We start from the raw sequence: 16,050 nt of genomic DNA, 5'->3' as shown, positions 1-16,050 counted from the left end.
TGAATTGAGCCCAGGCGCCGGAGGGAAGAGGGGGCGAGTGCAGGGGTGGGGAAGCTGGGTGGTGGGACAGGAGGGAGCGGGAGGAGCGAAGACCACACAGGCACTGGGGGTGGGGATGGAGGTGGGGGTGGAGGGACGGGAAGCCCATGCTCTGAGATGGGTGGTGCAGGCTGAGGCGGCAGGAGAGTGGGAGCAGGAAGCATGTGTCTGTCCCACCTCTCTGAGCCAGTTCGGGGATTCCTTGAACACGAGAGTCCCCGTGATGGCTGCTGAGGGCAAGGTCTTCTCCTCAGGGGTTCTTGGGGACTCAGAGCGTTCAGGGCATGCTCAATAGTGGACTCCAGGCCCCGTGGCATCCTGAAGGAAGCCCTGGCATTATTCCATGTGGGTGGTTGCCTGCTCTCCCTGCTGGGGGAGTTCACCCCTGAGCTTCGGGGAGCTATTTCCAAACCGACCCCTACTCTGAGCCTGGGTGGGGCAGGGGACCTCCGAGACGAGCAGACACAGGGACATGGCAGGACAGTGTGGTATGTTCTATGGGCTGTGGCTGCCCCAGGCTGGCAGGAAGGGAAGAATCGGGGAGCTCTAAATTGGCCTGGGGATCAGGAGGGCTTCTCCGAGGAGGCGGCAGAGGCGTTGAGCCTGGAGGAAGGGGATTCTGCCGGATGGAAGGCAGGGAAGGGACTCCAGGCAGGGGGAATGGCAGGAGGAAACGCCGGGTGAGAAGCAGCTCTGAGCGGGTTTGGGACAGAGTTGGGGACCCGGGTGAGTGGAGGTGGGAGCTCTGGGAGAGGGACAGAGGACAGATCTCCCAGGGCTGCGGAGTCCACGTGTTGTCCTGAGAAGGCTGGGGAGATGGCAGGAGAGGATCTGGGTTTGGTGCTAGAAAAGATGCCCTCTCTGCTTCACAGGCTGGGCGCAGACCACCCGCCTTCCGGAGCCCGGGGGCCCAGGTCAGGAGGCAGCTGTCTGGCCCGGGAATGGGGGGGCGCTCCTGGGGGCTTCTGGCCGAGGGCTGGGAAGCCACCCTGCTCACCTGCAAGGCTTTGTCAGGAGCTCTGCCTGCCTGTCTGCTTTGGGCGGGGCTGTGGGAGAGGCACGAGGGCTGGGAGGTGGGGAATGGCTGGCCTCCCACGGAAGGGGCTCCTGCAAGGCCTTCACCCGCCCCCCCCCCCCCCCCCCCCCCGCAGGCACCGAGGAGAGCCCGGAAGAGAGCGGAAGGCGGAGCCAGCTCCAATGTCTTCTCCATGTTTGACCAGTCCCAGATCCAGGAGTTTAAAGAGGTTGGTGGGTGTCCCCTGGGGCCATTGGGAGGGTCTGTGTAACCCATAGACAGCACTTGGGGAGCTAGAAAGGCGTGGGCTTGGTCCTCGTTCCTGCGGAGCGGTGGTGTCCCTGTTCTCCATGTCCTCCACGGTGAGCCTCACAGCCCGCAGATGTGACCGCAGTCCATGGCGCATGACCCTCTCTGTCTGACCTTTGCTTGCTATATGACCTCAGCAGGTCCTTCCGCTCTCTGAGCCTCAGCTTGCCTCTCTGTAAAAGGGGGTTGCTGTGAACATGGACTGAGGGATGGGCATGAAGCCCCAGCAGCAGGCTGGCACACAGTAGGCGCTCCCTGTGGGTTAGCCCTTGCTGACATTCGGGTGCTATGCTGAGCTGGGTAACCGGGCGGCCAGAGGGGCCTGCACGGAGGTTGCTGGGGCAGCCCCTTGGGGGAGGTGTTCTTTGTCTGGGGGGGAAGCTGGGCTTGGGGGAGGGGAAGGGAGACTTCTCAGTGCCCGTGTCTCTGCCAGGCCTTCACCATCATGGACCAGAACCGCGATGGCTTCATTGACAAGGAAGACCTGAGGGACACCTTTGCTGCCCTGGGTGGGTGACGGCAGTGTGGAGGCTGGGGCTGGGCGGAGCAGGCCTTCCGGAGAGAGGGAGCGGCGGGGGGCAGGGGGTGCGGGGCTCATGTGTCACTGAAGGTCAGGAAGGGTTCCTGGTTGTTAGAGGAGGACTTGCCAGAGAAGGGAGAGGGCATTTCAGGTGCAAAGGTCAGGGGGGTGGGAGGCTGGGGTGAGGTGAGGGGTCAAGAGATGCCTTGGGTGGGGGAGAGGCTGGAGGTGTGTGCAGGTATCACTGGCTCTGGCTCCCAGGGAGGCTTTTGCCCCCTCCAAGGCCCAGGGAGGGACCTAAAGAGGGCCTTAGGGACTGGGTGGGGTGCGGGCTGAGGTTGGGGAAGGGGGCAGAACCAAGTCAGGACTGGACTGAGCTTTGAGCTCCTGGAGATCTGGTTCCCAAATAAAAGCTATACTGTACCTAACTGCACAGCTTTTATTTGGTAAAAAAAGGAACCAAGAGGAACCCCAGAATCCCAACCTCCTGGCAACCAGTTGCCCCCTCCTGGGACAAATGAGCCTGAGGTCCAGGTCTTCCAGCCCCATATGCACCTCAGCTTCAGATTCTTTGAGCCTCAGTTTCCTCATCTGTAAAATGGATGGCAAGTGCTCCACTTCCCAAGGAGGCAGCGGTGGTGGCTGAGTGCATTGAGCCTGGGGGCTGACCAGGGCTGACAGGCTGCACGTGGTCTGCGCGCGCCGCCCCCCACCCCCCGCTGCCCCTGAAGCCCCCCAGCAGGTGGGCGGGGCCTCAGGGAGTCAGGGCGGGTGGATGGTAGAGCTGAGAGCCTGCAGGACTCTGTTCTCCTGGGCCGCCTGCAGGCAGGATCCGCCCCCAGCCTCACTGTGCTCCTGGCCATCTCCCTCTCCTCCCCAGGCCGCATCAACGTGAAGAACGAGGAGCTGGAGGCCATGGTGAAAGAGGCCCCTGGACCCATCAACTTCACGGTCTTTCTGACCATGTTTGGGGAGAAGCTGAAGGGTGAGTGAGGCCCCGGGTGGCCCTGGGCAGGGAGGGGTGAGGGGGTGCGGGCAGGCTGGGCCCTGTGTGCAGATGTGCACCCTGCTGATGCTCACCGCAGCTGGGAGCATGGTGTCACCCCCGGGAACACATAGCTTCCCTGCCCGGCCTCGGTTTCCACCTCGACACCACCGAGCGGTAGTAACTGTGGTAACACCTTTTTGCAGAGCCACGAGGGGCCCGGGGGACAAGTTGTGTAAAAGCCCGTTGCCCACCGTCAGGATGCCTCTGCCTCCTCCCTCCCCCTGGGCTCATCTTGCTCTCTGCCTCACTGCCCGCTGGACAGTGGAGGCGGGGCGGGAAGTGTTAGCAGCTGACCACAGTTCCTTCCCCGGGGAAAGGGTGGAGGGCCTCATTCATAGTGAGAAGACTTGGGCTCAGAGAGGTCATTACAACTGCCCCGGGTGTCCCAGCATCCAAGTGGTCGGGATGGACCCTGACCCCGTTCCTGGCTCTAACCATTGCAACGTCAGGCACGGGGTGCATGGCGGGGTGGGAGCCCAGCCTCTCTGCCCCCTGCCCCTAGCGCCAACCCCTGGGCTTGAGGGTCCACGGTCAGAGGGAAGGACCAGCCTGAGCTGCGTGCCCTGGGAGGCGGGCCTTGTAGCCACCGCACCCTGAGGGTGCCCCTGCCTGATGCCCATCCTGTCTCGGGTAAATCTGGATTCAATGCCTAGCCCCTACAAGCCCCCAGGACGACCAAGGCTTGTCTACTCTTGCACCTCAGGATTCTGTCTGTAAGATGAGCACTGTGGTGATTTCCTGGGGCTGCTGTAACAAATGACCACAAACGTGACGGCTGAAAAACCGCAATGTATTCTCTCTGCTCTGAAGCCTGGGATATGATATCTGCAGGTTCTGCTCCCTCAGAGGCTCCGGGGGGTAACTTGTTAGCTGCCTTTCCCAGTTTCTGTGGCTGCATCGCTCCCCTCTCTACCTCCGTGGTCCCCTGCCTCCTTTTCTGTATGGCTCCCTGGCCTCACTCTTAAGAGGACACTTGCCATAAGATTTAGGGCCCACCTGGGTAATCCAGGGTCATCTCCCACCTCAAGATCCTTTCTTGACATCTGCAAAAGCCCCTCTTCCAACTGAGGTGACACTTCCCAGTCCCGGGGATAAGGACATGGGTGTATCTTGGGAGGCCATGATTCAACCCGCTACAGAGAGGATCCCACCTAACGAACAGCTTTTATTTGGTAAAGGGGAAAAAATCATAATACTTTCATGGGTTGTGACCTGCTGGCAAGTACAATAGCCCCACACACACTGTCCTGGCTGGTTCTGGACTAGAAGGAGGCAGCTATGACCTGGCAGCCTCACCCTCCTGGTTAGAGACAGGACTCCAGAGGTGGGGGAGAGGAGGCTGTGGGCCTGGCGCTGTCCAGCTCACTCAAAAGTGCCATCAGGCCACCTCCAGGCAGCCAGGAGGGTTATTTCTGGGACCGTGACCACCTTCTGGAAGAGCTCAGAAGCCCGGGGCCCTGAGAAAGGCATGTGGGATTCCAGCCAGTGACTTACCCGGGAGGTGTGCTGGTCTATGACTGAGCTGCAAGCTCCACCCCAGACCAGGCAGGGTCACGGCCTCCCAGCTTTTTCTCATTTTCGCGGGGACGCCGGGACTGGGCTTCAGCTGGCCATGTCATGCAAACTGGCTGTGCCTGCATGCTCAGCCAGCAGTGGAGACAGGAGGCGGGCTGAGGCAGTCCCTCTAATTAGGACAAGGACACGTTGTCGTGAGATTCCTAACAGCGAGGGGAAGGTGTAGCCACTCTGCACCCTTTCGATGAGGTTCGAAGTCTGCAGACCAGAGTGGCTGCGGGGCCAGCACTGCGCCCGGCTTGGTCAGTCTGGGCCAGTCTCGGAGATGCCCAATGGCCCAGACACATCCCGCCCTGAGCTCCCAGGCTGGTGAGGGAGACCCCGCTGACCCTGACCCCGTCTGATGGGCAGGAGCACAGAGGGGTGGAACGAGCAGGGGGCTCTGGGGGCCCAAAGAGTTGGCTTCCAATCCTTCCTCCCCTTATTAGTGGGGATCTCAGGAAAGTAACAGGGACTCTGCGATCCTCGGTTTCCTTTTTGACAAACTGAGGACATCAGTACCCACCCTGTGGGGCGTTCTGGGGTCCCATGGGAGCAAACAGTGGCGCTGCAGGGTGGAGCCTAGCGCAGAGCGCTCAGATGTGTTTGCGGACACACAGGAGTAATGCTGGTCCAGATCTTTACTTGACATTATCATAACTGACCCAGGCAGCACCTTTTTCTCCATTTCACCAACGAGACAGCTAAGCCTTAGGGAAGGAAGGAGACATCCCCCGGCCACAGTGAGGGGGAGGGCAGGTGACAGAGGAGAAGAAGCGCCACAAATGGGTCACCAGGTCACCTGCTGTCAGGCACACAGCCTGTGAGGCCTTGGGTGAGACCCTCCTTTCCTGGGCCTCAGTTTCCCCATCTGCACCACCAGGGGGCTAGATATTCAATCCCGTTGTGGGAACAGAGCTAATTCTTCTTCAAATGACCTCTGTTCCCAAAGCCCATGCTAGGAAAGTGATAAAACTGGGAATGCGCGTCCCCGCTGCCCCGCCCCACAGCCTGCCGGCCCAGCTTCCCGTCTCTGCCCGGGACAAGCTCACAGGCACCTCGGACACTACTGCCCGAGTCCCGCCTCTGGCCCCCAAGTGCAGAGCTTTTTCTTCTCTACCCACAGCCTGTCATGCACACATCCCGGATAAAGAGAAAGCGCCAGCGCTGCCCTCCCCACTCACTGGTCACAGGGCAGCATCAGCTGTGAGGACCTGGCCAAGTCCTGTAGCCTCAGGCCCCTCACAGGCTCCGCACGCAGTGAGGACTCAGTCAGGCTCGCGCACAGCTGTGCCGGTGGTGATCGCTCCACGCACAGGCCTTGGCTCTCACCACTCTTCCTGGTTTCCCCGGAATCTCCCTTTCCCTGCTCCCGCTGTGGGGTGGAAGCTGGAGAGGGAGCTCCCCGGCCCCCATCCAAACCCTGCCTGCTCTCTTCGTGTGTAAGGTGACCAGATTTTGACATTGGTAAAGCGAGACACCACTGACGGGGGCGGGGGGGAGTTCTTGATTAAAAATTTGGTCTATATGGAGCAGTTTCCTAGCTTGTCCTGCACTCTTTCCAAAAATCAGGACTTTAAAAAAATTTTTTTTTAAATATATTTTATTGATTTTTTTTTACAGAGAGGAAGAGAGAGTGATAGAGAGTTAGAAACATCGATGAGAGAGAATCATCGATCAGCTGCCTCTTGCACACTCCCTACTGGGGATGTGCCCGCAATCAAAGTACATGCCCTTGACCGGAATCGAACCCGGGACCTTTCAGTCCGCAGGCCGATGCTCTATCCACCAAGCCAAATCGATTTTGGCAAATCGGGACTTTTTTAAAATGCCGCAGGACACGGGGCAAATTGTTAAAAATTGGACTGTTCCGCCAAAAGCGGGACGTCTGGTCACCTTATTCACGTGGCACTCTCCTTGCCTATGTGTGCTGCTTCTAGGCACGGACCCAGAGGAGACCATTCTACACGCCTTCAAGGTGTTCGACGCTGAGGGGAAAGGCTTCGTCAAGGCGGATTTGTAAGTCCCCTCCGCCCTCCACGTTGGGCTTTCCCTCTCTGACACTTCAGCTATGAAGGAACCGTGTGGCGTCCGGGTGGGTGGCAGCCCAGCTCAGCTACTGATGTCCCTCCCCTCTCTGGGCCGCAGTGCCCCCATTTCTGTGTGGAAGTGTGCAGGGAGTCTGCAGTCACCAGGGAGGGCTTCCCAGTGGCAAGGCGAGGTCGGGGGAGAGGCAGGTCTCAAAGGATGACTCATGGTGCTTGAGCCGAGGCAGGGTGTGTTCTAGATGCAGGAACACAGAGAGGGCAGTGCCAGGGCTTGGTGTGTGCGAGGTTAGTGAGAAGGAGAGGGTGTGGCTGAAGATGTGTGAGTGGGGTGGGGTGGGGGAGACTGAGCACAGAGTAGGAGGCAGGGCCTGTATGAGGTAGCTCCATCGCCAGGCCCTGGACCCTGGGTCTGCCCCGGGAGCATAGGAGAGCTTGAGGAAGAGTCAGGCAGGAGCAGCATGGAGGCCAGCCTGGAGGAGGAGAGAAGGCCTTGGCTGTTGAGACAGGGCGGGGATAGGTAAGTAAAACACCAGAGGTCAAACCAATGGGATCCAGGGCCTGAGTGGGTCAGGATGGAGGTGGCCCATGGAAAGGGACCAGCTCAGCTGGGCATACAGAGAGTACAGTGGCTATGGGCAGCTCTCTGGAGGGCCTCTGGGCTGGCATCACAGAGGTGTGGGCACTGACACCTGCTATGCCTGGGAGCCTCAGCCCAGTGGAAGCTCAGAGCAGAGGGCCAAGAGTGGCAGGCGGGGCAGTGGCCACCTGTCCAGGGACTGGGACACTGAATTGGGCCATCCGTTCTGAGCCTGCAAGGCCGTGCTGGGTCTCTGGGTGATCCTAGATAGGCAAGATTTTCCCCCAGGCACAGGCTTTCTGACCAATTCCTATGATGCTTCAGGCATTGGCTTTGAGACTAGTTTTGCTGCCTGTTAGAATCATCTCTTCATGGAGATGGGGTGGGAGATCGGGCAGGGGGCAGAGGGGAAGTGGGGACAGTCTCATTTGTCTCTCACACATTCTCACCATCCCACATTCCCAACATTGTGAGTCACTCACTCCCCAGGGGGAGGGGAGGGGTGATTAGGATCTCCCCAGGCTGCAGCCCTCTCCTTCACCCCTCCCTGAGGGTCCATGGAGCTGGGGGAGTCTCTGGGGCACTTCTGCCATTCACCTTCGTCTCCACCAGGGCAAGGCCAGGGCTGGGAGGAACCCTCTGGGCACCCAATTTGGGAACCAAAGGCACCGCCCGGGGATAGGGGACCTGGAAGATGTGGCTGCCCACCAGTCAGGCCACAAGGAGGTTCTGGCTGAAACAGAGTCTGTGAACAGTCCGCAGCCTGGAGAGCTGGAAACTGTGACTGTCCTGCAGTAACACAAATAATGGAAAATGTGCGTGGTCCTTAGCGGGGCCTGCCATTGCTGGCGACACAGGCCACTGGTGCCCAGGGCCCAGCTCAGCTCTCCAGGGCCATCCCTGCTCCCTGCTCTCCCTGAGGGCCCTCTGGCGCCCTCCCCCCAGCTCCTAGGGCATCAGTCCCTCCTGCGCAGCCTCAAACACCTTCTGTGTCTCATCCTCGGCTACTCCTCTGGCCCAGGCAGTTCTGGCTCCTGCGGGCAGCTGCTCTGGACCACCCACGGGAACAGGCCCCACCCTGCCACTACACTTCCCAAACCTCAGTTTCCCTCTCTGTAAACGGAGTTAATGACACTCACTTCCCAAGGCCACGAGGAGCAGATGAACCCCGGGCAGGCCCATGAGGGCATGCACCTGGATAGGACTCCCTGTCCTGGGCTGAGTGTGAGCACCTGGGACCAGTAGAGCATTGCACACACGGCAGCAACCATCACACACCGGGAAGCAGGACACCCAGAACCAAGGCAAAGAGGCCACCCTCAGGAGCCTCGAGGTCGATGATTCGTGCATCATGGAACATCTGAGTGGCCCCCCAAGATCATGTCGGAGTTCCAAGGTCATTTTGTTTGGTTCCTAATTGATGCTGGGAGGAGAGTCCGCGTTACCAAGGAAGAAAATGAGGCTCAGCTGGAGTGGCGTCTGAGCCCTTGTGGCTATCTGGGGGCTGTAGCACCAGGCCTATCCCCTTCCCTGCCTTCATTGGTGTACCCCGGGCCAGGACTCTTCCCCCAAGCCCCCCTGCCCTCACCAACCCTGCGAGCTGCGTGTCTACTCACAGGGTGGCCCTTCCCCTGAACATGACCCTTTCTCTTCCTTGAGCAGCATCAAAGAGAAGCTCATGACCCAGGCAGACCGGTTCAGTGAGGAGGAGGTGAGCTCTGGCTTTTTTAAGGGTGTTGTGGAGCCCTGCGAAGAGTCTTCCTGGAAAGCACAGCCCAGCCCTTCTCAGCAGTCACCCCCACTCCACCCCATCCCACTCAGATCCCTCTTAGAGATGTCTTCCTTGACTCCCTTGACGAGAACAAGAAGGATGGGGGTGAGGGACGGCTGTGGGATCCTGGCCTCCGTCCGCGCCCTCCACTGCCACGCTTCCATCTGCACTCTGACACACTTGGGGGACCCCTTGCTCTGGCCCTTAGTTGACCCCGGGCCCAGGCTGACTCCCTGCTCCTTCCCCAGGTCAAGCAGATGTTTGCAGCTTTCCCGCCAGATGTGTGTGGCAACCTGGACTACAGGAACCTATGCTATGTCATCACGCATGGTGAAGAGAAAGACTAGGAGGAGATCGTGGGCCTTCCCCCCAGCAGTAGGGAGAGGGAGCAAACACGGGTTCCGGGCAACCGGTGGGGAGCTCCTGTGACCAGCCTGCGGGAGGAAAGGCTCTCCTTGCCTTGTGGGTGGGGTGCAAGGCAAGAATAAATAATGCTAACAAGGTCTGCGTTTTTGTGATTAATGCTCCTGCTGGGGAGAAAGCTAAACATTCCTATGCTGTTGGTTTTTCCAAAACTTTTTACTTCCCCGGCTTTGCTCAGATGTTCCTGATGAGCTAGTGTTTAGAACTAATTGGCAGTTTTAACGATCCCCAGCTGGGCCACAGGACACTGCCTTCGTTTATGAAGCTTTTATTGAGCATCTAGTGCGTGCCAGCCCCACTGCCAGCCCCAGGGACACAGCGATGAGCCAGTCCTGTCCCTGGGCAGGAGGATCATGCAGCGAGGACAGCCATTGGGGTGGGGACATAGAGGGAAGCCTGTCCAGCGGAGACGTAGAAGCTAGAAACTGAGCTTATTTCAGAGAGGCAAGGCAGGTAGAAAGGAGGGGTCGATTCAAGGACGAAGGCCAAGAGTTCTTAAACGGGACACACGTAGCACCAACCACAAAATAAAGGTGCATAAGTTGGACTTCATAAAAAATTTAGAACTTCTGTTCACTAAAGACAACACGAAGAACAAGACAAGGCAAGGCCCCGGGCTGGAGAAGATATTGGCAGCAATAGATTTTGACAGACATTTGAAAGCCAGAACGTACTTTAAAAAATCTTATACATTAATATTGGAAAGGTAACAACCAAAACAAACAAAAAGAACAGGGAGAGGACTTGGGTGCAAGTTCCTCAGCCAGGGACTTGACCCCTCTGGGTGCAGGAAATTGGAAGAACACCCGAGTAATGGTAGATAGGCAGAAAGAGCTTTATCATGAACAAAGCAGCCTACAACTGGCTGCTCAGTGGCAGCTTATATAGATGCTCCAACAGACGCGGCCTCGTGCCAATCAGGGGCGCCTGCGCTAATTAACATAAGCCGGTTACGTAAGGGTGCGCTTGCGCAGTACGGTGCTGCTGAGTCATTGCTCTCATGCGCGCATAGGGCAAAGGGGCCTTGAACGAAGTAATACTGCTGTGTCATTGCTTTCACGCTTGCTTATGGCGAATGGGCCTTTAGCCTCCGGCATACTCTGGTCAAGGCCCTCACAATGACAGAAAAGGGTATCCAAGTGGCCTGAAAATACGTTTAGCCTCATTTCTCGGGGGAAAAAAAATGCAGATAAACACTTCCATTGGGTGCACACCCACCATGGCTAAAAGTAAAACGACTGCCAGGGCCACGTGTTGATGAGGATGTGGAACAAACAGAACTCTCCAATTTTGGTAGCAGGAGTGTAAAATGGGCCAACCGTTTTTGGAACACTCGTTGGCAGGATCTGCTGAAGTTAAAACGCATGCATGTCCTGAGCCAGTAGTTCCAAACCTAGGTACATACCACGAGAAATGTCCATCATACATCCTTCAAAAGACATGTATGAGAGTTTACAGGTTTATAAGAGTCCCAAACTGGAAACAAGACAAATGTCCACCAAGAGGAAAATTGATAAATAAACGATAATATGTTCATGCATTGATACTACACAGCAATAAGTGTAAAGTACTGATCCTCACCACAACATGCTCTCATATTACATCACATAGAAAAAGACCCACAAAATAGAACTTACTTAGTTTAAGTTTTAAAAGGGTATACTTTAATAAAACTTTAAAAAATAAAATGTTTTAATAAGCATACCATAAAATTCACCATTTTTTAGTATACTAGGGGCCCAGAGCATGGATTTGTGCACATTGAAAGGAAATTAATTATGCCCATTTTTAAATTGTGTTTTTTGTTGTTGAGTTGTAAGAAGACTATATATTTTCTGGAGACTAGACTTTTTAGATATGTGATTTGCAAACATTTTCTCCCATTCTGTGGGTTGCCTTTTCACTTAAAAAATATTTTTATTTATTTCAGAAAGGAAAGGAGAGGGAGAGAGAGATGGAAACGCCAACGATGAGCAAGAACCATTGATCTGCATGTGCCCAACCAGGGATTGAACCTAGGCCTGTGCCCTGACCAGCAATTGAACTGTGACCGCCTGGTTCATAGGTCAATGCTCAACCACTGAGGAACACTGACCCAGCTGCCTTTTCATTCTTTTGATAGTTTTCTTTTTCACATGTTCTTTCTTCTAAGAGTTTTATAGTTTTCAAATTTAGGACTTTGAGCCATCTTGAGTTATTTTTTTGTTTATGGTAGGAGGTAGGGGTCCAACTTAATTTTTTATTCAGTTCTTCCAGCACCTTTTATGGTAAGACTATTTTCCTCCATTGAATGGCCTTAGCATCCTTGACAAAAATCAATTGCTTGGAGATGTATGGGTTGATTTCTGGACTCTCATTTCTAGTTCACTGATCTCCATGTCTAAAAGTACATACTTCCTGATTCCTTTTATGTGGAATTCAAAACCAAGGCAAAACTAATTTATGAAGTTAGAAGGCTGAAAGGTGGTTACTTCTGAGGTGGGGGGAGCGAAGGACCATGAGAGAACTTTATAGGAGCCAGGAATGCTCTATGTGTTGATCTGAGTGGTGGATACTCAGGTGTAAACATATATGAAAAATGATCACTCTGTACCATTAAAATTCATGCATTTAATACATTAATATCCTTTAATATATTTATTATATATCCCAATAGAAAGGAAGGGGGAGAGAGAGAGAGAGAAAGAGAGAGAGAGAGAGAGAGAGAGAGAGAGAGAGAGAGAGAGAGAGAGAGAGAGAGAGAGAGAAGGACAGAGAGAGAAGGACAGAGAGAGAGAGAAGGAGGTAGAGAGGAGGGAAGAAAGGAAGTAAGGAAAGAAGGAAAAGAGGGAGGAAGGAAAAAAGATGACATGGTCAGAAAGTAGGGTGGACACGATTGGTGTGGTGGGGACTCAGGTTTGGTGACTGATGGCACAATGCTCTGGGGTGGAGAACACCAGGGAAGTGGCTCTGGGGAGGGGGCTGAGTTCGGTTTGGGGCTTGTCGAGTGTGAGGTGGTGAGGTCTGGGAATTAGGTGGGTGCTAAGGAAGCAGTGGCTGGTGTGGGATGGAGAGCCAGGACCTGTATGAGCCAGTCCAGTGCAGAGCGAGCAGGCAGTGGGACAAGCAGAATCCATGAACCAACCCTGAGCACTTAGACCAAGAGGAGAACCAGGCAGAGATGGAAGTCAGCTGGCTGAGAGGTGGGGACTGAGGGCTGGAGGATTTGATAAGGTTGAAGACCGAGTGGAGAAATGCCAACAAGATGGCATCTGATGTGCCAGGCCCCAGGCTACGGTCTGTGTCTGCTAAGATTCATCTTATCCCTGTGAGTCCAGAGTTCACCCAAGTTCAATGGCAGAGCTGGGTGTGGAACCAGGTAACCTGGTTCTTAGCCTGCATGTGTAAGTGCTCCCTGACACTGCCACCCAAAGCAGAGGGGGGTGGGGGCAGGGACTGAATTGGGGGTCACAACAAGGAGGTCCTGTTCCTTGTCCCTCACCCTCCTAAGCTCCTTGATCCCTCTAGGGAAGGTGGGAAAAGAGGGGTCCCCCTCAGCCTGGAGCTTCCCTGCTCAGGACACAAGGGAAGAGCTTGCTCTGAGGGCCCGAGACTGGGAAGGCGCAAGTTCTGAAAGAGGCCTCCTTCTCCCCGGCCTCGCTCCCTGTGCTCTCTAAGAGCGGGGCTTTCCTGGAAATCAAGGACTCAGCTGCCCAGGAACTCATCAGACCTGTTTGTGTCCCAAGGAACGAGGCCAGAGCCAAGCTGGAAGGAGTGAGTGCCACGGGCACCGGCTCGCCTGCCTGGCAGCTTCCTGCTGCCCGGCTTGGTGACGCCTCGGCCTGCCTGCCCTGCAGTGGCCTTGCTCCATGAGGACACAGGACGACCGGGGGGGGGGGGGGGGGCGCAGAGGGGATCTGTGCAGCTCAGGAGGTAAAACTGGGGGCCATGCTTTACATCATTCCTCCATCCTTTACATCCGTCTACTTATACACCCTGTTTGAGGGCCCGCCTCTGTGGGGGAGCCGCTGATCTGCCCCGTGGCCTAGGCCCTAGGGGAAAGAAGGTGGGCGGGGAATGGTGGGCCAGTCATGAGGCCGCTGGTGACTCATGACCCCTCTCCCCCACCATGGGTCATTGATGGCCTGGCTGCCCTGACCTGTACCCACCACCATCTGCCTTCAGTCTCCAGGATTCTCTATCTTGTTCTTGAGGGATTCCTGGGTTGGCTCCATAAGATCCCCAGACGGGGTTCCCCTGAGTCTTCCTCTGATTCAAGCCGCTGGGGGTGGTTTGGGGCCGAGGCTCCTGAAAGCCAGAGAGAAATTGGGAGGAGCACACATGTTGATGGACACCTCATCTCTCCTGAGTTGTACCTGGAATCATCTTTTTAAAGGGACTCCCATGGCTTCCTTTACACACACACACACACACACACACACACACACCCTTGTACCACTGTCCTCTTAGCTCTGGGCTCCAGCTGCATAGCTTCATTTAGTTCCTTGAGTTTCTTACATTTCCTCTGCCACAGGGCCTTTGCATATACTATTCCTGCTGCTTGGAACACCTGACACCACTCCCTTCTTTGCCTGTTTACTCCCTACTCAGCTTTCTGCTCTCAGCTGTGCATCATAGCCTTGGGCCCCAATGCCTGGAATAGGTCAGCTCCCCCTGGGTGCACTCTCACGGCACCACAGACTTGAAGCCGGGGAGATGTGGCAGTGTTTGTCTTCCCAGCTGTAAGCCTGGGACCGGGTTGGATTTTGTCCAGCGGTGTACCCTCAGCACCCCACACAGGCCTGCAGCTAGCAGACTCTTGGGAAACATTTAACTCCAGGCGGCCCGAGAGCTGGCCCTGAATTGCAGAGGCCTCTGGAGGCCACTGTACGCTCTCAGCCTCTAATGAGACACGATGATCCAGAGGGTGAGGCTATGGCCTTCTACCATGCAAAGCCGCCCCCGGGCTCCATGGGGCCTGTCCTGTCTGCCTGGGCCTTCGTCTCCCCACGAGCAGAAGGGAGGGACCTGCCATCCCTGGGCCCGCCCGGCTGAACTGCACTGAAGGTGATCTGTCTCAGGAGCTGCCAGACTGGCTCCCTTGGGGTTCTCGAAGGCCCCACCCGGGGCCTGGTAGGTGACAGGCCAGCACCCCCAGGCACGGCCAAGGCAGGCCTTGGCGTCCCCAGGGACCGGGCCTCCCCTGGCCCCGCTGGCTCCCTCAGCCAGCTGGGTCTCATTGAGGGTAATTAGTCCAGTGAGACGCCCGGGTCTTGGCATTTCATTTTCCACTGTGATCCGTCCCATCAGCCGGGGCCTCCGGATCGTGGTCCCCGTGTAAATCATGAGGGGGTAGCTGTTAGAGAAACAGCAAATTCCTTCCACCCGTGTGGCTGGCTGCATCGGCTCTGAGAGCCGATTCCCTCCTGGCGCTTGCTCAGCGGCCAAGTCCTTTGAAGGTCTTTCCAGGACAGACCCCAGGGGCTCGGAGCCGGCTGGGCGGGAATCTCCTGGGGAGCCTCCGCTGACTGAGGAGGGCAGGCCCCTCCAGGACCTCGTGGCTGCTGGGAGACCCTGCCTGGCATGGCTTCCTCATCACTCTAGTCTCTGTGGCAACCGGGGGCAGTGTGTGTGTGTGTGTGTGTGTGTGTGTGTGTGTGTGTACGTGTGTACCCCTTTTTTTTTCACAGCAGGAAGTGGCCGACAGTGGGGGTTTGTTGATGGGGTCCTCAGCCAGGGACATGAAACATCCTGGTGGAATATCAGGCCTCAGGGGTGGTGAATGCATGGCACGAGTTTCTGAAAGGATCCCCGTAGCCTCTGTCTGGCGGGAAATTCTATATCATTCCTGCTGCAAGCTTAGCCTTGGGCTGGGCCAAGATTTCAATGTGGCTGAGGGCTAGTCTGGGCCTCCAGGGACCCCCAAGTGTCTGTGTGTCTATTCATCTCTTCCTGCCTGTCTTACATGCAAAGCCCTCAAGTCTCACTTGACAAAGGAAGAGAAATTCTGCAAGGGAGGCAGTGAGAAGGGTGAGGACCTGTGCTGGCTCCGGAACCGGGGGATTGAGTTTGCAACTTGCTTCACCACTTCTACGTGGGTGGCCTTAAGCAAGTTGCTAACCTTGCTGTGACTCAGTTTCCCTATTTGGAAAATTATAGACTATCCTCTCAGCTTGACTCCTTCCTTCATGCAAGCCAGGCTAAGGGATCCAATGGTGGATGGACAGATATCATCCATCATCCGGACCCCCACCGAGCCTACATCCAGGGAAGGCTGATACCATGACCAGTGATAACATCATGATGCTAGAAGGACTCAAGACGGTGGAGAGGTGGACGATGGGCCAGGTGCAGGGGAGGAGGGAGTGAGCCATGGTAAAGTTTTGCCCTAGGAATAAGGAACTTCAATTGTATTAAGAGTGATATGATACCAGATGCAATTTAATAACCGAGGTGAGCCCTCGCTGGTTTGGCTCAGTGGATAGAGCGTCGGCCTGCAGACTCAAGGGTCCCAGGTTTGATTCTGGTCAAGGACATGTACCTTGGTTGTGGGCACATACCCAAGTAGGAAGTGTGCAGGAGGTAGCTGATCGATGTTTCTAATTCTCTATCCCTCTCCCTTACTCTCTGTAAAAAAAATCAATAAAATATATATATTTTTAAAAATAACCAAGGTGATAAGTACAAAATCCGGAAAGGCCTGTGGAACTAAGGCAGCTCAGAGGAGATGCCCAATCCAGCTTGGAAGGCTTCCTGGAGGAGGTGAT

General features: G+C 55.9%; 1 protein-coding gene across 1 annotated transcript; it reads left to right on the top strand.

The window, feature by feature from the left end:
- Positions 1–511: 511 nt before the first annotated feature.
- MYL10 (myosin light chain 10) lies at positions 512–9,384 on the top strand. The gene is made up of 8 exons (XM_045571725.1): positions 512–527; positions 847–953; positions 1,191–1,283; positions 1,797–1,872; positions 2,764–2,868; positions 6,426–6,504; positions 8,773–8,821; positions 9,130–9,384. The coding sequence occupies exons 1-8, from the start codon at positions 512–514 to the stop codon at positions 9,226–9,228; spliced, it is 624 nt and encodes a 207-aa protein (XP_045427681.1). The 3' UTR covers positions 9,229–9,384.
- The last annotated feature ends 6,666 nt before the right edge of the window (positions 9,385–16,050 follow it).

The sequence above is a fragment of the Pipistrellus kuhlii genome, unplaced genomic scaffold, assembly GCF_014108245.1.
Source record: "Pipistrellus kuhlii isolate mPipKuh1 unplaced genomic scaffold, mPipKuh1.p scaffold_m20_p_4, whole genome shotgun sequence".
NCBI classification, from domain to species: domain Eukaryota; kingdom Metazoa; phylum Chordata; class Mammalia; order Chiroptera; family Vespertilionidae; genus Pipistrellus; species Pipistrellus kuhlii.
The sequence above is the reverse complement of the archived record's forward strand: the minus strand, read 5'-3'. Positions and strand labels throughout refer to the sequence as shown.